The sequence below is a fragment of the Engraulis encrasicolus genome, chromosome 12, assembly GCF_034702125.1.
Source record: "Engraulis encrasicolus isolate BLACKSEA-1 chromosome 12, IST_EnEncr_1.0, whole genome shotgun sequence".
Taxonomy (NCBI): domain Eukaryota; kingdom Metazoa; phylum Chordata; class Actinopteri; order Clupeiformes; family Engraulidae; genus Engraulis; species Engraulis encrasicolus.
Window position 1 is genome coordinate 4,376,248 of NC_085868.1, and position 27,958 is coordinate 4,404,205.

The 27,958-nt window shown below is 44.1% G+C and overlaps 1 protein-coding gene across 1 annotated transcript; it reads left to right on the forward strand.

The window, feature by feature from the left end:
• Positions 1-48: 48 nt before the first annotated feature.
• On the forward strand, positions 49-27,958 carry LOC134459989 (aggrecan core protein-like). The gene is made up of 5 exons (XM_063212486.1): positions 49-62; positions 4,297-4,692; positions 26,338-26,661; positions 27,049-27,137; positions 27,739-27,958. The coding sequence occupies exons 2-5, from the start codon at positions 4,614-4,616 to the stop codon at positions 27,817-27,819; spliced, it is 573 nt and encodes a 190-aa protein (XP_063068556.1). The 5' UTR covers positions 49-62; positions 4,297-4,613; the 3' UTR covers positions 27,820-27,958.

Here is a 27,958-nt window from a genome sequence, read left to right on the forward strand (position 1 = left end):
TGCTTAATCTCTAAACATACTTTTTTTCTGGAATTAGTACCACAGGCCTGGCGACAAGTTTGGTGAGAAAAATACTGTATTTGTAATGTCCACTGTATTTTCTTTTTGTTATCGAATCAGTGGGTATGATTTGTTGTGTTGTATCATTTGGTGCTGATCTTTGGGTCATTGGCTAATATGACACAAAAATATGTTAGGGGTACTACCTGTTTCATGTTAACTATTTAGAATAGGGTAATTTCACGTGAAATCAGACACTTTGGGACCCGACCGACACAGATTTCAATCATACTTGCTGTGCCTGTTTAGTAACAAGGTAGCACACCTAGAATTTTAGTGAATCTGACACAAATGTTAAGGGAGAAACAGACTAGCAAAGGTTTACATGTGAGGGTAGGACACTATAGCCTGGTTCCAGCCAGACCTCTGTGTGTGCTCTGGAGCCCCCTGGTGGCACTCCAAACACACACATCGGTCTGGGAGAATGTGACAATTCAATTTCTGGACGCAAAAAATAATGCAGAGCATTTATTGCATCAATATCAATGGCTGCTCGCATTGAGGAGTCACAGGACATATCATAGACTATATTAATGCTTTAGAGATCAACAGAAAACGTTTTTGAAGGAATTTGCTGATATTGAAGCAATAAATGCTGCGATTATTTTTTTGACTGGAGAAATGGAATCCTGCTACACGCTCCCAGACCTAGTAGTGGAGCTCACGAAGCTGTGCGGAACTACAGGTCGGGCAAGAGCCAGGCAAAGGACACTATGCAACCAGCCTTGATTATATCAGTCAGTGTAAGTCACAAAAGGATGTCTGAGGTATTGTTTGAAAGCTCTTTTCTGCCTCTACAAATTGCTCAACAGAATGGAATACAACAACCTTCAGAATATAAATTATGATACATTGAAAAATTAAAAATTGAATATAAAAAACTGTATATTTTAAAATGGCTGGTTTCTTTTCTAAACATAGCCTGTAAGGTCATAATTAACAACACCTGAAAATGGGGTGTTTGGTTCTTTAGTCATTTCAGAGATAATGGGACATAAAGGTTGAAATGAGTTGTAATGAAGTAGTAATAGAGTAGTGTCAGGGACAGGGCTGGACTGGCCATCTGGCATAACAGGCATTTTCCCGGTGGGCCCTGCACCCATGTCGGTCCGTATTCCAGGTACTCAAAAACTACACGGCTTCTGCCCATTGTCAATGGACACAGTGGAAGCTAGACCATTTTAAGCATTCAGAAAAGGCAGGGTTGAAAGAATAAGCTCAGTAAATGATTTTTTTAAATCTTAAAGCAACCGAGCGGGGTCATTTATGACCCAGTGCACATATTTTCATACACCATTTCTGCAATTGTCATCAGAAAAAAATGTATTTCTAGGAGTTTGTCAATACTTGTGCATGTTGTGAATGATTTTTGTGAGGATTGGCCCACTATATGGGAATTATAATCAAAAGACCTGTGGGGTAATTTATGACCCCGAGAGGATGCATGAGATACTCAACATTATAATTTCCATTTCTGTTGTAATTTTCAAACTCTAGTTTTTATATTTTGTGTCTTGGTGTAGGCCATAGCCAGCAGACCTAAACTGTTTATAATATAAACATTTATAGTATTAAAATATAATATATTATATAAATAAATAGGGCACCCCTGCGATAGCCAATCAAGCATATTGTGAGGGCACCCAGGTAGAATTTCCTCTATTATTGCTTCATATATTGTTGATATCATGGCACAGTGGTCCTAGACACATGATAATAAATGGAAGTCATCCTGATGATCAAAAAGGGAGGAAACAAGTTCTCAGTGTAGAAATCAATGCCGTTTTTAGAATTTTCCTTATTATATGGCTGTACAAAGGCTCAAGCATCAGTTGAATCATCTCTTTGCTCTAATATTTATGGAAGACACCTTTCCACAGCCACAATGTCCAGAAAAAGTTTCAGAGAAATTTTGAGTGTGCATAATATGTTTGAGACATGGTTTTGTCTTTGTAAATTACCATATTCTCTGATCTCGTGATTTCATGAACCCAGAAATGTTGAGTACCCCAAAGTTTTATTGCAGAAATGTCATCTATGGGCCTAATGGATAGAATTTTATTTAGCTTGGATTCCCAAAGTTTCACTTTGAGCAATTTCGCATAAATATTCTGTATTACTAAGGTAAGACTACTACAGGTGAATAGGCAAAAAAAAGAGATTGATATCACCATTCAACTTTCCCAGTTGATTACTAATGATGAGAGAAGAAAAAAATGCATTTTGTATTTTGATGTTTACATATGCAAATGAGGGCATACATCATATTTAGCAATATACGTAAGTTTGACTAAACTGTTCAAATTCTCATGTTTTTGCTCTGATGAGCAAGTATGTGCAAGATGTAAATAAATTTGAATGAACCCCCAAAGATAATTTATATAGTGGTATTTCCATATAAACTCCTTGTGGTCATAAATGACCCCGCTCGGTCAGATTAGTCGCAAAAACAGGCCGGTCGTTTGAGGGTTAAATGTTCAAGCATCAAAGGGTATGTTTCAGCTGTATATGATGGCAACTAGTGGCCAGCATGTGTTGAGGAATGTATGCCGAGCACTGGAGAGGTGAAACTGAACTTCCTGCATCCTCATGGACCATCTCCATCCTTCACATATTCCGATAGACATGCTGTCATGTGATATTACTATGGTATCACCATATTATTACTAGGTGATTTGTATGATGCCATATTTTTGAGTTCCATTGTCTCTGAAATGAATGAAGAACCAAACACCAGCATTTCGGGTGTTGTTCATGACATTGCAGGCTATGTTTAGACAAGCAACTGGCAATTTTAAAATATAAGTTCTTTTGATATTCAATTTTTAATTTTTCAATTTATGATAATTCATATTCTGAGGGTTGTTGTGTTCCATGCTGTTTGTGTAATTTGTAGAGCCAGAAAAGAGCTTTCAAATAACACCACGGACATATTTTTGTGACTTACACTGACTGATATAATCAAGGCTGAATGCATAGTGCCCTACCCTCATATCTTGTAAAACTTGGAGAACTGTCCAAAGTGTTGTTCCATATCAATATTACAGACTACTGCAATAATAAATGCTAAAAGCAAGACATGGCCAAGTAGCAAAAAAGTAAAATACTAAATGTGCATTCCAATAGACAAGGCCATGGTGGTCTATGTATAAAAGACCTGCATAGTGCAGACTATAGATGCCCCACCTTCTTTGAATGTAAAAGAGGTAGACAATGCTTGAATGAATGAAGATAATATAAGGTTGGCCAGGAGTACAGTAGGACACTACATTTAGGGATCACATACTGTATAATGTATTGCCCGTATCAATGACTAAGTTGTGTTGCTCATACTAAGCTGCTCAGTCTTGAGGCTATGTGAGCATCCATATTCATATCATTCTTTGATCAATTGTTTAAGACCTTTGGGTCAAAGTAATAGGAGATTGAGTTGAACTAATCATTTGAGCAATACTTGAGAAGAAGGGTAAAAAGAGATCTCCTGTATCCTTCTCTAGCCTGCCTCAACTGATGATCTCAACTCAATCTTCTTGGGTTTAGTCATGTCTTGTATCTTTTTAGCTGATTTCACACTAAGTGGATAAGAAAAGGAGGGAGTGGGTGATATGATACGATACTAACGTAAATCATGAAATTGAGTACGAGATCGTCTTGAATCTGCCAAAGTGGAGAAATCGTATTGGCTACATCGTCTTGCAGTGAGGATGTTTACTATCAGAAGCCTATCAGAGTGATGTGTACTTAGTGTTGTTGTCTTCCCTTTTATTCTTTACATTATTGTATTTCTATTGTGCACTTTGAGAGTGTCATCAGTGTGTTTGCATTTAACTAATTGCTAATTACAAATTGCAAGTAGGCCTATATAAAATGTCTGTAATTTTGTTGTTGTTTTTATTTTTTCGATGGAAGATCGTGCTAAAAAAATTGAAACGATATTATGTTGAAAACATTGTGATATGATATTTTTGCCATTTTCCCCACCCCCATATAATGGATAATTTTTTTTAAAAGCTGAACTGAAAATTTGATCTTGTACGGAACCACAAAAATACACTATTGGGGCTGGACCGGGGAGAAATAGACCCCCTCAGCCAATCTGTCTATGGATGTACTAACTTCATAAGCGAGTCCAACAGGAAAAGCACTGTAATACACTGAACCCTGTAGAGATACGTTAACACATATCATTTATCATGTTATCATACCTCCATCATCCACCATCATTTTTGGAATCAGGTTTCCTGATAGCTGCTGCAGCTGTCTCTCATGAGTATCACTTTGTGAACGAAGCAAAGAGCTGGACTGAAGCCCAGAGTTACTGCAGGACCCATTACACAGACCTGGCAACCCTCTACAACACTGATGATGTGAATGCGCTGACTCAACTAGGCAGCCCAACCGGCTCTGCTTGGATTGGACTCTATGATGACTCGATCGACGGCTTTAGGTGGTCCATCACAGACAGCAACTTCTATGGCCCGGGAGAGAAAAATTATAGAGCATGGTATTACGAACAACCCGGTAATGGTGTGGGAGAACATGTTTGCACATTAATGCTTGGAGGAAAATTCGCTGGACTTTGGAATGACATCAACTGTGAGGAGGAACATTACAGATATTTTGTCTGTTTTGGTGGGTATACAGTAGAACTATGTAGAATCCTAATACAGTATGCCTTTATAATTATTCATAAAATATTATGAACTATTCCAAAAAAAAAAATGATTTTTAGTATTTTTATTTAATTGTCAGTTTTTGGTGTGATGAACTAATGTAGTGGGCCTATATAGTGAAAAGATGTATCACAATATGTCATGTCAATTATTACGCGGCTCGACCTATCATCACCCTACCTGCATAATGAAGCCTTAAACTGCGCGTGTGGTATAACTCGGCAGTGTATATGTGAATACTGTGTATTGTGAATACTGTATACTGTGTATACTGTTGTTTGATATGTAATGTGACCCCAAGGAAATGAAGTATCATCAGCTTACCCATGCAAAGTGGCTAGCCTAACCATGGCTTCCTTTGCCAGTCACTGCAAGCCACACATTTTCCGTAGTTCATTCAGACAAAGATGAGCAGGTCCAATTCTCTTCTTGCAACCTCCAGCAATACAAATCTTTCACAGAGTTAGTACATAGAAGTCACATACTCACAGGCTCTCACACTGCTTTCCGGCGTGACCATCAACGACTAGTGTTCTCCTCCACCTATGCTTACATATGGGCAGTCTCAGACTGGGCTGTCGACCTGACGAAGATTTTAGTAAAATCACTCCTGAAAGGTGGAATTCGCGCTGAGGGCGGGACCGCCGGAGGCTATATAACGCGTCACTGAAGACGCGAACACTAACTTAAGAGTCACGCTTTCTTCAGCTGTTGCGAATCGGGTATAGAGATGGCTCACTCATCTCACTCTAAGAACCGGGGACATATTCATGTCCTAATGTTCTTATTCGTAAGACTCGTTCACCATCTCTGTGGGAGGATGCAATCACTATGTAATCGCCCTGACCTGAGCGGGAGAGGAGCGCCCCTGGACTCAAAGGCCAGCATGATAGCCTGAACCAAGCCATGCTTTCTTCAGCTGTGGCGAATCGGGTTAAGTAGAGAGATGGCTCACTCATCTCACTTTAAGAACTAGGGACATATTCATGTCCTAATGTTCTTATACGTGAGACTTCGTTCGCCATCTCTGTGAGAGGATGCAATCACTATGCAATCGCCCTGACCTGAGAAGGGGAGGAATGCCCCTGGACTCATAGGCCAACAGGATGGCCTCAACCAGCCATTTGGACAGCCTCTTTGAGGGGTTAGCCAAGCACACGAACACCTGAAAGAGTGAGTCCTGTCCATGTACATTTTTAAAGATGGCCTCTCAACGTCATTTCATTAATATTGCTGTGTTACCCATTGTTATTGAATGTGTTACGCGTTGGTCCTGTTTTAAAAAACGTTCTGGTTGCTTTGTTTCAAGCCGTTTTTGCAAGCCAGCAAGGTGGCTTGTGGAGAAACGAGAGGGTGTTCCGCGTTTCTCGTGGAAATGCGTCTCTGATTGGCTCACTCTTCCAGCTCTCGTGGAAATGCGTCTCTGATTGGCTCAGTCCTCCTGTTCTTGGAGAGAATGTAATGGGAAACAGAGTTGCCACTTCCCCGGGTGGTACTGCACTATAGGGGCGCCAACGGAGGCGTGCATGCTCCATTCAGGGCTGTGCTCTTTCGACAGCGACCCCCAGGCGAGCTGCAGGCACGGAGCAACCAGAGTGGGCTTGCTCTATGGATGAGGCTTTGTGCTGTGTGTGTACCTGAGAGTAGCAACCAGCTGATAGCTAAGCTAAGCTAGATTTCGGGCCACCAGACGTTGCTTGTATTGAAAACAAGCAGAAAAAAATTACTCGACATGTTTTTAGAAAAATGGGTCGACATAAACCTTTGTGGCCAATGCCTTCTTTCGACGTGACGAAACACAGAAAGGCTTTCGTGATTCGCTCGTTTCTCTGCATTATTTATGTCAATTGGGAAACACCGGGAAACACAGCCAGGCAAGGTGATGCACCGCTATGAGAGCCTTGCAAGTGAGTTTAACTTGGGGTGACCGTCCGATCTTCAAAAGGAGTGAGTAAAACTGTGTTTTATCGGAAGTTGGCCTGTAATGCGCGCACAGTAGGGTTGCCACATCAGAGTTGTAGAAAACCGGGACACATCGGTTGGCATCCGCGGCCACGCGCGCACGGTGGTTGAAAGCTGCTGCAGACATGCACATATGATGCCCATTTATATAGACAACTATTTTGGAACAAGCACCCATGACCCAATCTATGGAAACACCTTTTTTCAGGACATTTATAGGCTACTCTTAAATTATCTGAAGTGACAGGTTGACGTAGCCTACAGTAAGCCACATTCCCACCAGGCTGGTAATTTGTGGTAATTAAACTCAAAGATAGCCACAAAGCTACGTGACCACAGTTGTGCACTGGCACTACGACAATATCAAACCCAAGTGTTTGATTATCACATCTGCATGACTCACCTCCATTGATAGAGGTTGCAAAGATGACGAATAACTGTCCTCCTGGCAAACCATTTCATTTAATCCTTTCGATGGATAATGGTTGGCTTGGCATTGCTGTATGTTCTTTCGCGCTAATGTTTGAACTTTGAAGTTCAGTCTGTCAATTAAAAAAAATAGCAGAGCTTTTTCTCCCCCATAAACTTTCATCTGTGCCTTCCAGCGGCACTCTGCATGGAACACTGAAGCAGGGTTCTCTGGTCGAAGTCAGCGAAAGCAAAGGCGACCAGACCCTTACCTGGCTTTCAGAATGCCGGGCAAAAGTTGCACGTGCCCACGGCAGCCTGGCTTGCTTTGCGTCTGTCTGCTACGCTTAGCGAAATAATTAACACGTGGGTTTTGTGGACGGTTTGAGAGACCACTTGACTTACATAACGGGAGATAATTTGAGGAAGTAAAAAAATGGGACAAAACGTGTCCCGGGTAGGTTATTCCATTTTCAAACAGGTACAATCCCGGAAAAACCTGGACGTGTGGCAACACTAGCGCACAGGGCACAAGTTATGCTGGCACCACTGTTCCGCAGACTGAAAAGGAGGAGCACAAAAGGATTGAAACTCTTTGGGCTGGGTTCATTTTCATAACAACACGATTGTTGCCATCTCCAAACTGCATGCAGGCAGAATTGACTGATACACCATGTAATTCATTGATGCACTTCATTGTCACCATCACGAGAAGAAGTGCCGTTTTAATGGACAGGATGCGCAAATCCACCTCTCTGAGGGGTTCCCGCGTTTTCGCCACTTTTGTCGCCATCCCCTCGGAGAGGGGGAGCACGTCTCTGGGTGTGCTGGGGCGCGGGGGACGCCATCCCTTGAACCACGACCTTAGCCGTGGCGGGGGAGGTGTCTGGCATGGCACATCCAACCGTTGCGTAGCCCTCCTCGAGACGCTGAAGAAGCCGTCTGTGTCTGGGCATTGTCCCTCGTGGGCAGCGGGTGCGGCCGCCCACTGAGTCTCGAGATCTGACTGCGGGAACGTCGATGGGTTCCTCTGTCGCCACTTCCTCCATCCCCTCCTCTGATGTGACCGACTCCGGCGGGACAACAGAGGACTGAGCCTCCTGTCGCGGATTAACAAACAAACCAAAGCCGAACGGAAAGGACGCGAGACGGACGCGGTCTTTCTGCTTAGTTTCGGCCAGGGCTTTGAACCATTTTTTTTTTTTCAAACGTTCTGTTCCGAACAGAAACAGAATTATAACGTTTCCGGTTATGAGTTCCACCAATAAATTGACGTTCCTGAACCGGTTAGAACAAAAAAATATCGTTCCCGGAATGGTTAATTTCGTTCCTGTCAGCTGATTACTCCCAGACCCGGCGGCAGCAAAGAAATATGAAGGGGGCGATTAATTTATGAAAGGGGGCGGGACACTGGGCTCGTGTATTAGGCCACACCGTTGTCAGACCCTGTCAATAATGATGGGAGTCATTTTTACTATTATTGGAATGATCTGAGCAGCGAGACACTCACAGAAGCATGCACACCCACCATACAGAACCTCAAATGTAGCCTACTTCTACACTAGGCTACACATCATGAAAACACCTACACACCTAAACACACACTTTCACTGTTTCACCTCGATCATAGTGTAAAACAGAAGCAAAAGCACAGACGGAAAAAAGTGTCAAAACTCACTTAATCTCTCTACTACTCGATCATAGTGCAAAACAGAAGCAAAACGGAAAAAAAGTGTCTCCAAAGTGTGTGTGTGTTTGGGTGTCACTTCATTACACAATGGCGTCGATTCCCTTCCAAAGCATTCAGTTGCACGTTGCGTCTCAAATGTGAAACATGGGAGTCACGTGATGTCTTCTGAGTGAGCGGTCGCCTTTAATCGACCTCCCGTCTAACAGTTAAATATCTTTCTTTTTGACTGATCAAACCACTACTTTTGAAAATACTTCGATATAACATTATGAAAAACGCAGTCGTCAAGAACAAGATCAAGATCAAGATCAAGATCAAGATCAAGAGCTTTTTATTGTCATTGACAAATAAATTTGACAACGAAATTGCGTTTTAGAATACACTGTACATGTACCCCAGGGCCGCTGCTCATACGAGCATACGAGCGTAGAGACAACAATCACGTTATTGGTCTGAAAGAGGGCACTGAGGGGAACCAGGCGGTGGAGTTTTTTGAAAACTGGCTTCCGACTACGCTGTGGATAAAGACCAAACGCGGGGTTATCAAGATCGACAGGGCACACAGGTCTCTTGGGGAACGCCAGCCAAATTACAACAGACCAGTAGGCCTAATCATCAAACTCCACAACTCCAGGGACAAACGAAGAATTCTCGCAGCGGCAAAAGAGAAGGGCGAGATCATCTGCGACAACAACAAGATTCTGATTCGGCAGGACTTTTCTCAGTCGGTGAGGGGAGCAAGACGCAAGTTTAATGACATCTGCGAGGGGCTGCTTGAGAAGAAGATACGGTTTCGGATGCAATACCCCGCCACGCTCTTCATCACAGTCCAAGGGAAAGAACACTCATTTAAATTACCTCCGGAGGCTGGAAAGTTCTTAAGCAGGTGTGAGTTCCCGACGTCCACGAGAGAAGACATTGAAGAAACGGCGTGATGGTGGTGAGGTATAATTATTATGGGAGTGCCTTCTTACTGACATTTGATTTTCAGTCCTGAATGGCCAAATATATCTACATTCGTTCTAAGTAGACTCTTAATGGTTTGATTATGTGCAGTACACTGACTGTTTGGACGGGAGGGATGTGGAGGATTTTTCTTTTTTCTTTTTCCTTCTCCTTCATAGACAGGACACTTGGGAAATGCTTCCTAATCTTGGACTGATCTTTCTCTAAGATTTACTCTAAGATTGTCTTTTGTGTTGGGTGGGGCTTGTACTTGGGGCATGGCTCAGCATTTGGGGCTGGTGTCATATTGACAGCTTTAAATATTGTGTTTTTTGTTTTTTTCTGTTAGGCGCTGTATTTCCCCCCCTCTGTTTTACTTTCTTTATGTTTGGGTCTCGCATCAATTACCTAATAATATTTTACATATTCTTTTATCATGTTAGTGCATTTACAATTGTTATTTGGTTATGAGTGATGTTAAAATAATCACACTCAATGTCAAAGGCATTAACAATGTTGTTAAACGTCAGAAGATACTCTCCTTTTTAAAAAAAAAGAAAAATGCCAAATAGCCTTCATCCAGGAAACCCACCTCTCTGAATTAGAGCATTTAAAATTAAGAAGGAGCTGGGTAGGTCAGGTATTAGAATTAGAATAGGCTTTAAGAGATATCGAAACTCAATTGAAGCGCACACCAAACAGACACTTAGCAAAAAAAGTAGAGGCAGCTCGCTCAGCACTTAATCAAATATTAACCCAAAAAGTAGAATCCCAAATATTTTATGCTAAGCATAGACTGTTTGAGTCATGCAACAAGCCAGGCCATTTGCTTGCCCGTCTGGCCCGTGGAAGGGTGAAATATTATCTCCTCTCTTCTAGATAAACATGGAACTAGACATTTTAAGTCAACAGAATTGAACAAACTCATGAAGTCGTTTTATAAGGAGCTTTATAGCTCAGATTGTGTTGCCTCATTGGAAAATAGACGACAGTTCCTTGATAAGATACATTTCCCATCCCTATCGGAAGATAATAATGATACATTATGTAGGCCTATTACTGAGGAGGAGGTATCAGACACTATCAAAACACTCCAAAGAGGGAAGGCACCTGGCCCAGACGGCTTTGGCCCAGACTCTTATCAAACTTTTAGGAAAATAGTGGGCCCCCTTACAGACATGTATGTTGACAGTCTTAAGAAAGGTTGTCTTCCTCCGACTCTAAACTTAGCACACATCTCTGTTCTTCTGAAGAAGGGCAAACCAAATGATATGTGTGGTTCTTACAGACCCTTAGCCATTAGCCTTATATCTGTAGACAGTAAACTACTTTCAAAGCTCTTGGCAAAAAGGCTTGAGAATTTGCTTCCAATTCTTATAAACCCAGATCAAACAGGTTTCATACATGGTCGTTACTCTTCAAGCAATTGTGACCTTTTGTTACCATAAAAACTCAAAGAAAAGCACGCAGGAAACCGATTATGCTGACACAGTACAAATATTCTTTTTATTGAATATGAGAATAGTTTCTGAAAATTTGGTTATAAAATGATTTTCTTTAATATTTTCTCTTTCCTTTTTCTTATGTAAAAATCAAGTGCAAGTTGGACAAGGCTTGAACGGGCACACACAATTGGCACAGGCTGGAGAGCATAAACAACCAAAGAAAAAGGGGGGTTCCCACTCACTGGTTACACACTAGTATTAAGGAGGGTTACACGAACTCCTCAGTTCACACCAAAACGTTTCACCACTGCAAACCGGGTAATTCAGTAGTTCACACCAAGCTGACTCAGGTCAGATAAATGTATACACTCAGGGGATTCAACCCACTACACTCTATGTATTTAATAATGTTGACACTCGCCAGTGAGGAGTTCCCCCAAAAGAAACACAACAAACCCGGCTGTTATGCTCCCCACTCACACACAGTATTGCACAGACCCGTGGCACTCAATGAAAATGGTTTACAAAATAAAACGTAACAAACATAAACACACGAAACGGTAATAAAACACTAAGCAAAACAGTGGCTATTGACACGGCTCTCTGTTGGTGCCGGTCCTAAAACACAACAAAAATACAATTAATGGAATGCACAATGTGCAGCATGTAAACCAACAGAGTGAGGGAGACACATTCAAGTTTTACAGGCTTGTAGCCTACCTGCTGTACGATGCACGAGGCAAACGCTAGCTTCTGTTCAAGGCCCCTCTTCCCCGTTGGTGCGGCTCGCACCTACAATGCCACACAGCATAGGCAACGTTTACAATTTAGTACAACGCAAGTCAGAGGTAGCGGAGGTAATATGGAGCGATAATGTGTGTGTGTGTGTGTGTGTGTGTATGCCGTGTGCTAACAGGTGCAAATGCTCATACCTGGCCACGCTTCTCTCAAGGCACACGGCGGGCGTCTGTCTGGCTTCCCTCGGATGCCCACTACTGCTAAAACAATTACTGGCGTCAGTATCATACACACACCTAGCAACATAAACCTCCCAATTAAGACACGCAGCCTACTCACCAAGATGCCGGCAGGCTTAGAACTGATACTTCGGATTGCGACTGAACCAAACTTCAGTATTTTACGAACAGAATTCAAGGCAGCGTTTTACTTGGCGTGCCAACAACCGTGTGCCCTGGTACCAACTGCGACTCAGGTGCTAACGAGATCAAACGATAGTTTGCCACTGGTGCGAGACTTCATAACTTCGCTCAGCCGGACATCAAAGTAAAAGTCCACCCCTCCTCCCACTTAAGGCTACAACAACCCGCGGGTTACATCCACCCCCCCTTTAACGCGTCACCGTCCCGGTGACGTGCAGTGGGAAGGCTGCCATGGTCTAAAGTAGCACCCTACAGAACTACTGGACCCCGGGTGAACTGCAGCCCCTCCAGGCCCCGGCAGTTGGGCCACTGGGCGAGGGAGATTGTGGGGATTAGGATGGACGCCTGCGGTTGTTCTCGACGACCGTCTGACAGTTACTGGCGACGTCTGGGATACTTGGGTCTCTGGTACCTGGTCCGGTTCCGTGGCTCCATTCTGTCTACCGTCCTGCTCTCACCAATGCGAGGTGAGACAGCTGCCGAACTTCTCCCTGAGGGTTCTCTTCTCCCAGGCGAGGCACTGTTAGAGGCAGCAGAGGTTATGGTTTGGCTTGGCAGTGGGGGTTCTGGCAATCGTGATGGTGACTCACCACGCTGCATTGCCCACCGGCCCTCGTCTTCGTCCTGGTCACTATCGTCTTCTGAGCTGGAGCGCGGTTCAACTTCAGCGACGTCCGGTTCTGGAGGTACAGCAAGGTCACTGGGGAGGGCTTGTCCTGGAATTACCCGCAGTTCACTCCGGTGAATGTTCTTCGCTGGGCCTTGGTCATCAATTGGGCTGATCGTGTAGACACGCCCCACGTCGTCCAGGCACTTGGTGACTTTGTACTGGGTGCTGTCCCAGACGTCCTGGATTTTGTTCCGTCCAGGGGCATGCCGTTTCCGGTAGACCAAGGTGCCTGCAGGGAGTATGGGGGTCACCCCATTTGGTTGTTGGTGGGCCCGCTGCGCCGCTGCATGCTTCAGCTGTTTCTCAGCGCTGGCAAACACGAACTGAAGGAACTCTTGTTGGTCTTGCACCCATTCACCGACGGTCCCCTCTCCACAGCTTTCCTCTGCTGTTCCCAAGAGTGCATCTATGGGCAGCCGGGGTTTTCGTCCGAACATGAGCTCATAGGGTGAGTGTCCTGTTGACTGGTGTACGGTGGTATTGTACGCAAACAGTAGTGACGGGAGGTGTTGAGGCCACCTTTTCTTCTTGTCCGGCGGCAAAGTGCGCAGAAGGTCATGCATGGTCCGGTTAAACCTCTCGCATTGCCCGTTGCCTTCAGGGTGATACGGGGTGGTTCGACTCTTTTCCACTCCGTACACTTGGCAGAGGGCCTTCAGCAGCTCTCCCTCGAAGTTGCGGCCTTGATCTGAATGCAGACGCTGGGGGACACCATAGACATGGAACCACCTCTCCGTAAGCACTCGCACTACGGTCTTCGCTGTCTGATCGGGTGTTGGGAAGGCTTGTGTGAATTTAGAGAAGACATCTGTGATAACTAGAACGTTTTCTCGTCCATCCGACGCTCGATCCAGTACGGTGAAGTCGATGGCCACGATTTCCAGTGGCTTCGAAGCCAGTAGTGACCCTGGGAAGGTTCTCACCTTGGGATGAACTGCTTTAGCGATCACACAACGAGAGCAATTCTGACACCACTCTTCTATCTCTTTTCCCATGTGTGGCCAGTAGCACCTCTGTCGGACCAGACGGTTAGTCCGCTCACACCCTTGATGACCGTGGTGGTCATGGAGGGCCGTTAGCACTTCAGTCTTCAGCACCTCAGGGAGCAATAGCTGTAGTACTTCCGTCCGCTCTCCTGGCATATGGGTTCGCCGGTACAGAATTCCATTTCTGTTCCTGACTTTCTTCCATTGCCTCAGTAGTTGCAGGACTGACTTGGTCTCGGTGGCCCGTTCTTCTGCTGATGGGGGGAACCCCCGCTGCCAGTAGACTGAGAAGGCACGGATGGTGGGATCTGCCGCTTGCAATGCCAATAGGTCCACTTGTTGGCGCACCGGGAAGGCATCAATGGCAGAAACCAGGCTTGGGCATTGAAGCTTTGCTGCCCGCTCCCCTCGCGGCAGGGGGACCGCAACTCCTGCAGTCACTTCTTCAATGGTTACTGCGCCCGGTTGGTCATTCTGTCGGGAGAGGCCATCCGCATTCTGGTTCGAAGCCCCGGGGCGGTACTTGATCTCGAAGTCAAACAGGGCGAGTTGTGAGGCCCAGCGCTGCTCTACCGCTCCGAGTTTGGCCGTTCGGAGATAGCTCAAGGGGTTATTATCCGTGAAGACGATGAACTTGGTGCCGAGCAGGTATTCTCTGAATTTTTCTGAGACGGCCCATTTGAGTCCCAAGAGCTCCAACTTCATCGAGCTATAGTTGGACATATTTCGTTCTGTTGCATGGAGCCCTCTACTGGCATAGGCCACTGGTCTTTTCTTCCCGTCCTGTTCTTGTGAGAGTACCGCCCCGAGCCCAGAGTGGCTTGCGTCGACCTCTAGGATAAACGGTTTAGTGAAGTCGGCATATGCCAACACTGGTGCAGTCACCAACTTCTCCTTCAGCGTGTTGAATGCTTCTTCACACTCCTTGTCCCATTTTCCTTCCAAGCTGATTGGGCCTGACCTCTTCTTACCATCTTGCAGGGTGGCCACCAGTCGGTGCAGGGGTGCCGCATGTTTGGCAAACTCTACCACAAACCTGCGGTAGTACGAGGCGAAGCCTAGGAAAGAGCGCAGTTCTCGCACCGTTCTCGGCTGTTTCCACTCAGCCACTGCCCGGATCTTCTCTGGATCTGTTGCAACCCCCAGGGGAGAGATCACATGGCCTAGGTAGCGGACCTCGGTCTGAAAGAAGTGGCATTTTTCGAGTTTCAGCTTTAAGTTGTACTTCTCTAATCTTCTCAGCACCATTTGCAGGCGTTGCAAGTGTGTTTCGAAGGATGACGAGAAGATCACGATGTCGTCTAAGTACAATAAGAGGGAATTAAAGCGTTCGTCTCCAAAGATCCGTTCCATCAGACGTTGAAACGTACTTGGTGAGTTACAAAGTCCGAAGGGCATACGGTTGAATTCAAATAAGCCGAAAGGCGTGCAGAACGCTGTCTTCTGTTTATCCTTTTCGGCCATGGGAATCTGGTTATACCCAGCTGTCAGGTCAAGTGTGGAGAACAACGTCGCCCCCGCCAATGCATCCAAGGATTCTTCTATCCGTGGTAACGGGTACGCGTCTTTCCTGGTTTTTGCATTTAGTTGGCGGTAATCCACACATAACCTAATGGATCCATCCTTCTTCTGGACCACAACTATTGGAGTAGGGGCTGCAGCTCACCCGGACAATATCTCTGTCTAAGAGGTCTTGGATGTGGGCCTTAACTTGATCATATTGGGATGGGGGTAGCCTACGGTAGCGTTGCCTTACTGGTGCATCATCCACTACGGGGATTTCGTGCTGTATTAGACTAGTGCAACCCACATCTCCCTCCCCCTGGCTGAATACAGTGCTATACTGCTGGAGTAGGGTTTTCCCTTCCTGTTGCTGGTCGGGGGATAGGGCAGGCCAGGACAAGTGAGATAGGTCAAGGGTATTTTGTTCTGCTCTCACTGACTGTATGACTGCAACACTACCATCTTTGTCTGTCTGTTCTTCAAATATCACTACCTGGTTGTTAATCTGCTGGGTGACACAGAAGAGCTGACCTAGAGCGGTGTGTGGTGGAAGCCAAACATCTCTAGTTTCAACATTGACGACGGGTATCGAGACATCTCCCTGATCAAACGACAGCAAGGCCTTAGACATTAGGATACCAGGAGGAAGGTCAGTCTGGGTAGGTTCAAACAAAACCGAATTAATTGAGGCCCCAATTTGCTGATTGCCTCTGGCGGGAACTAGCTTAACCGATCCTGCTGGTATACACACCGAAGCGCGCCCTGCTACCTTAACTCCCCCCAAACATCCGGTAGGCGGCAAACAGTCCAACTGATGGCACTCTGTAAATGCTTGTTTCCAGGCGTCCCCTGCCACCTGGACAGTGGGCGCCTGGAACAAACCAGAGCCATGTTGCTGAAACAACGCGTCGTAACACTGGTTAATTACGTTCATTCCCAGTAGACCAGGTACTTTAGACTTTTGTGTTTTTGTGTAGGGGTCGGTTGAATCTTGGACAACGAGTACGCCCATCTTTGGAAGTGTTCTACCAAGAATATGGAGGTCTACCTCCAAATACCCGAGGTACGGAATTTGTAATCCGTTGGCAGCTCTAAGTTGGAGCCAGCGACACTCTTGAAGCTGCCCTGACAATGACTGGAAGTGTTTGTAAAAGAACTCAGCAGTAAGTGTTGTTACCATCGAACCGGTGTCTAATAAGCATGGAACCACAGTCCCTTGCATTACGACTTCCACCACCGGACACTCCCCCATTAGCTTCACGAAAGGACCAAATGGTACAGTTGAGCCGGTATTACCCGTGTCTGGTGTGTGGCTCGCTACACCAGTGGGAATTAGTTTCCCTGCGTCTCTGCTGTATTGGCTCCCACACTCCCCTGTGGTGCATGAGTTCCCGCTACGCTTGCAGTGGATCCTGACCCACGCCCATTACGACAAAACCTTGCAATGTGACCAACTTGGTTACATTTCGAACAGATGGGTTTTCCACTTGGGTCATAACGGTAAGTTCTAGCAGGTTGACTTGTAGCTGCAGGTGTAGGCTGGGGTTGTGTGTTAGTCAATGAGAAATGTTTAAGCAAGAGATCAAGTTGCGCTTGTTGTTTACTAAGTGTCTCTTTCACCTCTAACCAGTCTGTAGGGGGCTTAGTCACAACAGTTTGACTGTCCACATTACACTCGCCCCTCGCCTCTGCTTGAGTATTACAGGAGTATGCGCGGGCCCGAGGGGCGCCAACATGTTCACCTTCCTCCACCCACCTGATGGCCTCGCTACGGATTTCAAGGAAGGAAGCGTTAGGAGTAATACGCAGCGAACGTTTTAATTCTCTTCGAAGCATGCTGTCTCTAACATTGTCGACGAACTGATCCCGCACTAGCTGATCGCTATTGGAAATGGCTGTAGGGCTTCTACGGTTAACAACCTCCATTAAAGACAGCAGTGAGTGTGAGAATTCTCTCAACGATTCACCCTCTAACTGTCTCCTTTGAAAGAACTGCTTTTGTAGTCCAATATATGAATGCGAGCAGCCGTATATTTCTAACAAGATCTTAAGAATTCTGTCATGGTCTTTTCTGTCTGCTTCTGGTCGGAATTTCATTTCAGTTTTCGCCTCGCCATCTAGGTGATCATAAATGAACAACGCTTTTTCTGCGGTGGACATGTGGCGGCTTTCCAAGGACCTGCGCATCTCCTCAACCCAGTCTTCCACAGTTAATGTATCGGAGGATTTACCAGAGAATCTAGGGCATTTCCTCTCCCTTGGTAAAAAAACATATCGGTCTGTACCAGAGTTACGAGTGTCCGTTGAAGTACTAGCCTGTTGTGATGACTCATTAGTACCTGCTGACCCAGAGGTAGCATTAGCTTCAGATGCTCTTAGCCGTTCATTGTCAGCCTGCAGTTTTTGTACCTGTTCAGTCAAAAGTCTGAGTTGTTCTTCCACACTAACAGGCTCCGACATGATTACGCGCCAGATATTCAAACACAAGTCTTGCAGGTAGTTTTTGGTCCGGTCTTCCTTTCCACCGCCGCTCTTCAGTCAATAACCACTGTTTTGCTCAATACTAACTGAACGATCAACAGAAAACAAAAACACTGAGTGCCACCAATTCGTTAATGCTATAAGCCACTGTGGGTGCCCGTTGTCCTGTATCAGCACAAAACGAAAAAATTAATAAATGTATAAGTAGCCGACTACGCCATTTGTGACCTTTTGTTACCATAAAAACTCAAAGAAAAGCACGCAGGAAACCGATTGTGCTGACACAGTACAAATATTCTTTTTATTGAATATGAGAATAGTTTCTGAAAATTTGGTTATAAAATGATTTTCTTTAATATTTTCTCTTTCCTTTTTCTTATGTAAAAATCAAGTGCAAGTTGGACAAGGCTTGAACGGGCACACACAATTGGCACAGGCTGGAGAGCATAAACAACCAAAGAAAAAGGGGGGTTCCCACTCACTGGTTACACACTAGTATTAAGGAGGGTTACACGAACTCCTCAGTTCACACCAAAACGTTTCACCACTGCAAACCGGGTAATTCAGTAGTTCACACCAAGCTGACTCAGGTCAGATAAATGTATACACTCAGGGGATTCAACCCACTGCACTCTATGTATTTAATAATGTTGACACTCGCCAGTGAGGAGTTCCCCCAAAAGAAACACAACAAACCCGGCTGTTATGCTCCCCACTCACACACAGTATTGCACAGACCCGTGGCACTCAATGAAAATGGTTTACAAAATAAAACGTGACAAACATAAACGCACAAAACGGTAATAAAACACTAAGCAAAACAGTGGCTATTGACGCGGCTCTGTTGGTGCCGGTCCTAAAACACAACAAAAATACAATGAATGGAATGCACAATGTGCAGCGTGTAAACCAACAGAGTGAGGCAGACACATTCAAGTTTTACAGGCTTGTAGCCTACCTGCTGTACGATGCACGAGGCAAACGCTAGCTTCTGTTCAAGGCCCCTCTTCCCCGTTGGTGCGGCTCGCACCTACAATGCCACACAGCATAGGCAACGTTTATAATTCAGTACAACGCAAGGCAGAGGTAGCGGAGGTAATATGGAGCAAGTGTGTGTGTGTGTGTGTGTGTGTGTGTGTGTGTGTGTGTGTGTGTGTGTGTGTGTGTGTGTGTGTGTGTGCCGTGTGCTAACAGGTGCAAATGCTCATACCTGGCCACGCTTCTCTCAAGGCACACGGCGGGCGTCTGTCTGGCTTCCCTCGGATGCCCACTACTGCTAAAACAATTACTAGCGTCAGTATCATACACAAACCCAGCAACATAACCCTCCCAATTAAGACACGCAGCCTACTCACCAAGATGCCAACAGGCTTAGTACTGATACTTCGGGTTGCGACTGGAACAAACTTCAGTGCTTTCACGAACAGAATTCGAGGCAATGTTTTACTTACCGTGCCAACAACCGTGTGCCCTGGTACCAATTGTGACTCAGGTGCTAACGAGATCAAACGATAGTTTGCCACTGGTGCGAGACTTCATAACTTCGCTCAGCCGGACATCAAAGTAAAAGTCCACCCCTCCTCCCACTTAAGGCTACAACAACCCGCGGGTTACACAATGTTAGGAGACTTTTAAATATTGTTCATTCTTCATTCCAAAATAAACATAAAACACTAGCTATATCATTGGATGCCGATAAGGCGTATGACCGAGTCGAATGGCCTTATGGTTTGGCCTTGGTGGGAATTTTTAAAAATTAACAAGTCTGAGGCTATGCCATTAGGTTGCATGACTAAATCTGATTAGTGGGGTCGTAGGTATGTGCAATTTTTCTCAGTCATTTCAAATTGGTGTTAAAGTTTGGTTTTCACTTCCAAGTTGAAGTTTAGGGTCTATAGAACAATTTGAGTTCGAGTGTCAAACACACAGATAACAAAATGGCCTGCTGGGGGCGCTCTAAAATGTATAAACTGCTATAAGTTTTGATTAGTTTAACCAAATGTAACATATGAGGTATGTATGGATTCATCATTAAGAGGAGAAACTGGTGAGCTAAGTATTTGGTCACCAGATTAAAGACACACTATGTAATAAACACACTTTGAGCCCATGGACAGCAAAATTCAGGGTTTTTTTTTTTAAGATAAAGGGTGGAAATGCCCCCAAAGTTGCAATGAAACATAATTTATTGTTACAAGCTATTGTAAATAAAGCCTGGGATATCATTCAACTTGATTTGTTCAGAATATCCCTGAAGCACAAAGATACCTAGTATACCTATACGCAAATATGGCTGCATAAAGCCTATGTGATATTTACGACCCAGCTTGCAACTTTGAGTTTATGAATTTAGGATCATGAGTACCAGCTTTTTTCAATCAAGCCATACTCTAGTAACTCTATTTAAAAAATTATATCTGGAAGAAAATAAATCAATAGTATTATTATTATTATTATTATTATTATTAGTAATAAGACTGCATTTCCGGAGAGACAATGCTATTAGTATGCTTGCGGCTTCTGCACACACACACACACACACAAACACACACACACATACAGAGCTGTCGTATACACACACAGAAACACAAGGGAAAGAGATAGAGCTCTCTGTGTGTGTGTGTGTGTGTGTGTGTGCTGGCGCGTGCATGTATGGAGATGCTTCAGGTGCCTTTCAGCAATGGGTGGGTAGGGAGAGGTAAGGGTGGGATTCAAACCTGCAACCCTCTGACAGGCCACTGCCACTTACTGTATAGAGTGACCACAGCAGCATATTACAGTAGGCCATGGTTGTCCAGGTTCTACAAGGCTGCATGTGTGTGTGTGTATGAATGAAGATTCTAAAGATGACAGTTTGGCAGTCAATAGCTGAGTAAGATCTGCAAAAGTTTTACAAGTTGTCAAATGATATTGACACACAAATGGCATAACCCTGTTCTTCATGTCAAAGCTGAGATCACTTTTCTAGGCCAAATGGTTCAGTCAAAAAGTGGACATATTCAGGCCTATGCGCTGAGCTGTTCACACATTTTTTTCTAAGTGAATGGGGTCACATGATAGAGATTTTAAAACTTCTCTCTCACAAACATTTTTAAGAGTTGGCTAATGATCTTAACACATCTTACCAAGACCTCTCTGACAATGCCTTTACCTAGTCGAAAGGTGAAGTGGTTTATTTTATTCTATTAAAAACCCCAGGACAGGTCACCTCTCACTACAACTGCCACAGTTTGTGACATCATCATCTTGACCATTCTACCATTCATTTCAATGAGGGGGAAAACAGAGAGAAAATGAGGAAAACTAATCTGGTGAACGAATGAAAGGGGGTAGGCCAGCGAAAAATACACCACCTTGAGCCCTTTTCGAGCTGTTCGTTTTGGCACTCAAACCGTGTCTCTATCTCTAACGCTGCAACGATTCAAAGCCACCATACTAATGAATGGAGGTGAATGGAAAAACGTAGAATAATAATAAACTGTCGATGAACAATTTAGTATGCTTTCCCGCAAGCATACTAAATAATAAACTGTTGGACAACAATTAGTATGCTTGCTGGGGGCAACTGGAACTGTCCATTTGTTACCAGCACAGTTGACAGGAATAAAAAAATGTTACTATCTGCATTTGCCAGAAATGCCTGCCAATCTGGTAACAAATGGACAGTTCCCAGATTCTGACTACACTACCAAAGATGTATTCCAACTAGAGGTGAAGTGCAGCTGTACTAGTACTTGTACAAATAGACCTGCCAGATCTTGGTGCAAGCACATGAAGGCAGAGTTTAAGTGCACACGTCTGTGCAGATGCACATGCAATTTCTAAGACTGACCACTGACTGTTATTGTATCTGTTCTCTGTCATAGTTATTGTAGAGTGGAGTATTGGGATAAATGTTAGCCATATGTCTTCTGTTTGTTTTTGAATGCCGGAAAAACTGTTGTTCCTCATAGTATCATAGTACACACGTGACCTGAAGAAGGCCGACAGGCTGAAACGTTGTCACATTAAAAACTGTTTATTTAACTTGTGAGTGTGCGGCACCTCTCTCCTTCTACAATTGTATTTTCTGGTTGCCAGCACCTCTGTTTCTGGTGTGCGTTTTTGCACCTCCACTCATCAAGTTTCTCATAGTATCCTCATCATTATCCTTATCATTATTATTATTATTATTATTATTATTATTATTAATTTACTTTCTTTTAGATATTAAGTTTTTTTGTGAATAAAATGATGGCTTGATTGAGAAAAAAAAGGTTACTCATGATCCTAAATTCATAAACTCAAAGTTGCAAGTTGGGTGCTAAGTATGACATAGGCTTTATGCAGCCATATTTGTGTATAGGTATCCTAAGTATCTGTGTGCTTCAGGGATATTCTGAACAAATCAAGTTAAGTGATAACCCAGGCTTTATTTACAATAGCTTGTAACAATAAATGATGTTTCATTGCAACTTTGAGGGCATTTCCACCCTTTATCTTTAAAATGCCAGGATTTTGCTGTCCATTGGCTAAAAGTGTGTTTATTACATAGTGTGTCTTTAATCTGGTAACCGAATACTTCGCTCACCGGTTTCACCTCTTCATGCTGAATCCATACATACCATATGTTAAATTTGGTTTAAATAATCAAAAGTTATAGCAGTTTATATATTTTAGAGCGCCCCCCACAGGCCATTTTGTTATCTGTGTGTTTGACACTCGAACTCAAATTGTTCTATAGACCCTAAACTTCAACTTGGAAGTGAAAACCAAACTTTAACACCAATTTGAAATGACTGAGCCTAATACGATCCCACTAAATGTCCCAAACAACTTTCCTTTTAAATGGTCAAATTAGGGTTTCACATATCTTGGAATTAGAATCTCACCAACTCTTTTGGATCTCTGGAAGCTTAATTTTGCACCTATACTTAGTGCAGTAAAAAAGACCTGGAACGTTGGCATAACCTCCCTTTACCTCTGTTTGGACGAATTAGTCTTATCAAAATTAATGTACTCCCCCAGTTACTTTATCCTTTGCAGATGCTCCCTCTGTACCTAACAAAAAGACTAATAAGGATTTAGAGAGGTCAGTGTCCAAGTTTATTTGGCATGGGAAAAACCTAGATTACGTCTTAAGGTATTTCAGCTTTCTACAGACATGGGTGGGCGTGCATTACCCAATTTCATTTTTTATAACTGCGCCTGTCATGCTCGCCACCTTTGGTCCTGGTTACATGCCTTTAAAGATGGTGAGTCGTGTTGATTCTTGGGCTTGCTATATCCATTTTCGCCTTGGAGTCTGGTTATGTGTAATCCAAATAATATTAACCCTTTAATTTATAATAGCATTACCGTTTGGCGTGATATTGCAAAACACTCTGGGATACATGGAAAATATTTACTGGCCCCCATGACTCAGAATCTTGATTTTCCACCAGGTAACAGCTCCTCTGTTTTCATGTCATCGCAAGATAAGCATATACTTTTGCTTGGTGATTTGTTTAAAGAGAATATTCTTAGGTCATTTCAGGAGCTGCAGGATACCTTTGATATTGCTAGGTCTAATTTCTTTGGCTATTTGCAAATAAGAAATGTCCTTCTTTCCTTGCCAAACTTTCCTCCAACCATTTCTCTCTCCCATAATCCAGAAAATGTCCTTCTTAACCGTAAAGACTTCAAAGGGTTCATTTCAGGTTTTTATTACCTACTGTTTTCCTGTAGCACATATGAGCTACCCAATATCTCTAAAAGATGGGAGGGTGATTTAGGGACTGAATTTATTGAAGATGACTGGCAGGAGGCTATTGCTGCCATCAGGTCAGCGGCTACCAGTAATAGACTAAAGCTGGGCTTACACTGTGCGACTTTTGCCCCGATTTGGCACTCGCACGACTTTTTGAGAGTGGGGCCGATTTCTTGCTCAATCGCAGGTCAATCGTGAGTCTCGCATCGTGCAGTGTACAAATAGCCAGTGACTTCCCAGGCTGCGTGTGTAGCCTCAATAGCCTACATCATCGTCATAACTCCGAAATCATGCTGATGAAAACTGCTATCCAATTCGTTGTCAATAAAGTCAAATACTTCCACATAGCCTACGGTAAGGTCCCCGTAGCAGTCAATTGAACGTCTCATCTGTAGACTGTAATCCGCGGATTTCATGGCTAAGCTTAGCCTCAGCAAAGTTCGGTTGAATAGCCTTCCTTTCACTAGGTAGAAAATATTCCACCACCACCACGTTCGAAGAGGTTGGCATCTGTAACATCATCAGACGGTTCTTCAGCTTTATTCGGCTTGCATGTAAAATATTAAACAACTTAACTAGAGGTGCACAAGTTCAGCTCGCTCTCTCTGCGCGCGCTGGCTGTGTCTGTGACTGTGTGTGTGTGACGTCTGTGTAACCTAGGAGACTACTAGACTCTACTACTACATTTTGCAACATTTCACACGGCGCTGCATATTATGCACCTTGTCAAAAACTCAGCTTTGGGCAGCAATCAAATGTTCGATTGCATTACAGAATAATTTGGATTTACTCAACACTTATCAAATTAAATGTCAAGTAGGCCAACCTGGACCCGGCTCCTGCACCGCTGACGCCCGACTACCGCCGTTTGGTGTGTAAGGACAGATATTTTTCCATCTATTTTCACCGACGCCGGTAAAAATTGTGTCCGTCACGCAACGCTTTACCGCCCTGGTGTGTAGGACCCCTTAAGGGCTCTGCATACTTCACATGCGCACTTTGGCGCATTTGGCGCGAGAGCCATTAAAATGTGGCAGGCCATTCATAGTCAAAAGCGCCATTAACAGGCTTTCGCTTGCATTTTCGGAAGTGCCCTCTGCTGTTCATGAGAGAAACGGCAGTATCTTTCGCAACTCGCAGCGTGAGTTCTACAGATGTATAAAATAGAAAGCCAAACACGGCTGCTGTAGGGCTACTGAACGTCTGACTTGTGACTTACCACATTGAAACATAGATTTTTGTTGTAGCCTACATTGCCAGATCATTCCAAGACCATGTGAGAGCATTGTTCTGGCGGCAGAATTTATAAATAGATCGCCGAACACAACGTGCTTCTGAACAAAGTAGGCCTAAACAATCGTTTCACTGAACAACATTTAAGGGAGAAGATAAAATAACTCTCTAGGACATTTTATTATCCTCAAAATGATGCAGAATCCATTCTGTAGTAGCCTACAGTAGCTGTAGCCTCTCTTCGCAACTCCTGCTTTGTCTGCCTACCTGCATGGTCGCTGGTGGCGCGCGCCAAGTTACAAAAAATGTGGGGTGCACGGACTCGCGCCGCGACAGGGTCGTGTGACGTCATTTTGGGTCATGTGACGGCGCAAGGTTTGAAGGAGGTTAGCGCCAGTCACGACAAGTATGAATCCGCCTTTAGGGTCCAGAGGGGCTGGATCAGAGGTAAGCGACTCATCGTCTTCCTTGTCCTCCGGTTCCACCATTGTCTCCTCTTTGAAGCCGGAACCCGCCTCGTCACTAGCAATTAGCATACACCTAAACGCAGCTAGGCGCCGCTCCAAGTTGTCTGAGCTAATGCGACGGCACCTCTTGCATTTCGTCCCGGTATGCGCCTTGCGGGCGTGAGGGATGCCGAGGCACACCACACAGAGGAGATGAAGGTCGTCCAACGAGATGGGCTAACCACAGCGGGAGATGCATTATTTTGTCTACTCTTCACCCGTCTTCCCGTCGTCAGACGCTGTAGCCATGTCAGCTGCACGGCGTGGCCGGTTGTAGCACGGTAGTCAGACCTTGCAGGGTACCTAGTCAGAATGACGCATGCATGGTCCAAGTCCCTCAACGAATTTCCATGGAAAAACGTTAAGCAGGTCTGGAAATAATCGTAGAGTAATTTCTAGGGCTGTAACAATGCACTCAATTCACGATTTGTTTTTTATCGCGATTCATGACCTACGGTTTGATACACCCCATGATTTCACATTTGCCAACATTATAAACTGTCTGAATAAAAACTACCATAGTTTATAGGTAGAATAGGTTGCTGAATGGGACTGAATAGGACTGAGCGCCCAGTGACTCCTTTCAGGAGTGATTTTACTAAAATCTTCGTCAGGTCAACAGCCAATTAGCTTTACTCCACAGAGATGGCGAACGAAGTTTTACGGATTAGAACCTCACCTGCCTTTAAATGAATGTAGTCATGATGAGGATGAATACTCACTTTATAAAGGTAGCCTTTGGGGAGTATGGAATGAAGTTATACACCAAATAACGTTTTTTATTTCCTGTTATTGATAACATTTGTAATTAATTTCTTTCCATAGTGTTGTAATGCTTTGTCTCTTGTCCTGTCACATCATTATTATTTTTTCTGTATGTGTTGTAGGAGGTGATGACCAGTATGTTCTCATAACACAATATAAGAAATGGAGGGATGCCCAAAGCTACTGTAGAGCCAACTATATTGATCTACCAAGCATAAGGAATGCAACAGAGAATGAAAAGGTCCGTGTCACGGCCAACGATTACTCCGTATTCATTGGTCTGCACCAAGTCAGACCTTGGTCAGATGGCAGTGACTCTTCTTTCAGATACTGGAAATCGGGCCAACCTGATCAAGTACAAACATGCACTGCAATGTCATTCAGTGATGCCGGCCAGTGGACAGATGAGAACTGTGCTACCACTCTTCCTTTCTTCTGCTACGGAGGTAAATTACATTTTTAAGGGGAAAGCAGCAAAGGCACTTACTTTTTAGCTACTCTTGCTCTGCAAGTGCAATTTCTTTAAAGTAGAATTCTGGATAATTTCACAATGTAGTTTATTGATCACACTGCTTCTGATATCCTGGACCTTGTAATGGGGGCATGGTTTGTTTACATGAAAACCAGCTTAGCACACTCCAAATATCACTCTAAACATTGTTGATGTGCTGTGTTGTGTTGGCTGCGGATGTTGCATAAATGCAAATCTAAACAGTGTCAGTATTGTCTTTTGTCGATATAGGCCATATGTCTATAAGATCGGTGATGCCTTTGCCATGTGATGTCATGTTACCTGATTTGTTCCTAACGGACTGTACCAACGGTGTCCACAGATAGACGTACTGTTGCCACTCTCAGGGCTGTGGTTAAGACTACAGTTGAGCTAACTGAGGCTGATATCGAAGACAGAGTCATAAAACTTGTAAGTGAATGTGATTATTAGGACTTGTCGTTTTGTCTGGACCTGGAATCTTACCAGAGAGGAAAGAATTCGTTCCTTTTTTTCAAAGATTTTTTTCCCTCTCTGATCCTCCTGAGGGGGATGTTCATTAGTCCTGATGCATCAGCCGATTTCTTTCACTTAGTTGTCAAATCAAAATTGAACAGAGGAACTAGGTGGCAGCTAGCCTGGTTCTCACTGACGGTGCGTGTGTGTAGCCTTAGAGCCCCCTGGTGGAGAGCTACACACACTTCCGTCTGGTAGCTCTGCCATTAACATGCTCCTGCTTAAATATCAACAGCAGCTTGCATTCACAGGACAGATTATATACTATATTAACTCTTTGGAGTTGAACAGAAAATGTTTTTGGAGGAATTTGTTGGTGGTGAGTAGCAATAAATGTACCATTTATTTTCTGACTCGAGAACAGCATGCTAACTGCAGTGCTACCAGACGGAGTTTGTGTAGCCTACACTAACGCACCGTCTGTGACAACCAGGCTAGGTGGCAGCTGCCTGGCTAGATATTCACACAAGTGTCTCCATGTTCTCCTAATTTATCTTCTGGTGTTTTTGATCCTCAGCTTCGTGAGGAGCTCATCAGAAATGGGCTTCCAAACAGCACCAGTTTGAGTCTGAGAAGAATTAACCGTGCCAACCCATGAAGACATCTGTCTGATTCAACATACATTATAGTTAATCATTACAAGCATGATTGCTGTAACCTTGCCGGACAACCCAATGATTTGTCTGATTCTTCTATAATAAACTGTTACATTTAATACAATAAAATCTCAAATTGTC

Coding starts and splice junctions, on each gene's coding strand:
- LOC134459989 (XM_063212486.1), top strand. CDS start 4,614: ATGCTTGGAGGAAAATTCGCTGGACTTTGGAATGACATCAACTGTGAG. Junction 4,693..26,337: donor CAGATATTTTGTCTGTTTTG/GTGGGTATACAG, acceptor TATGTGTTGTAG/GAGGTGATGACCAGTATGTT. Junction 27,138..27,738: donor AAGACAGAGTCATAAAACTT/GTAAGTGAATGT, acceptor TTTGATCCTCAG/CTTCGTGAGGAGCTCATCAG.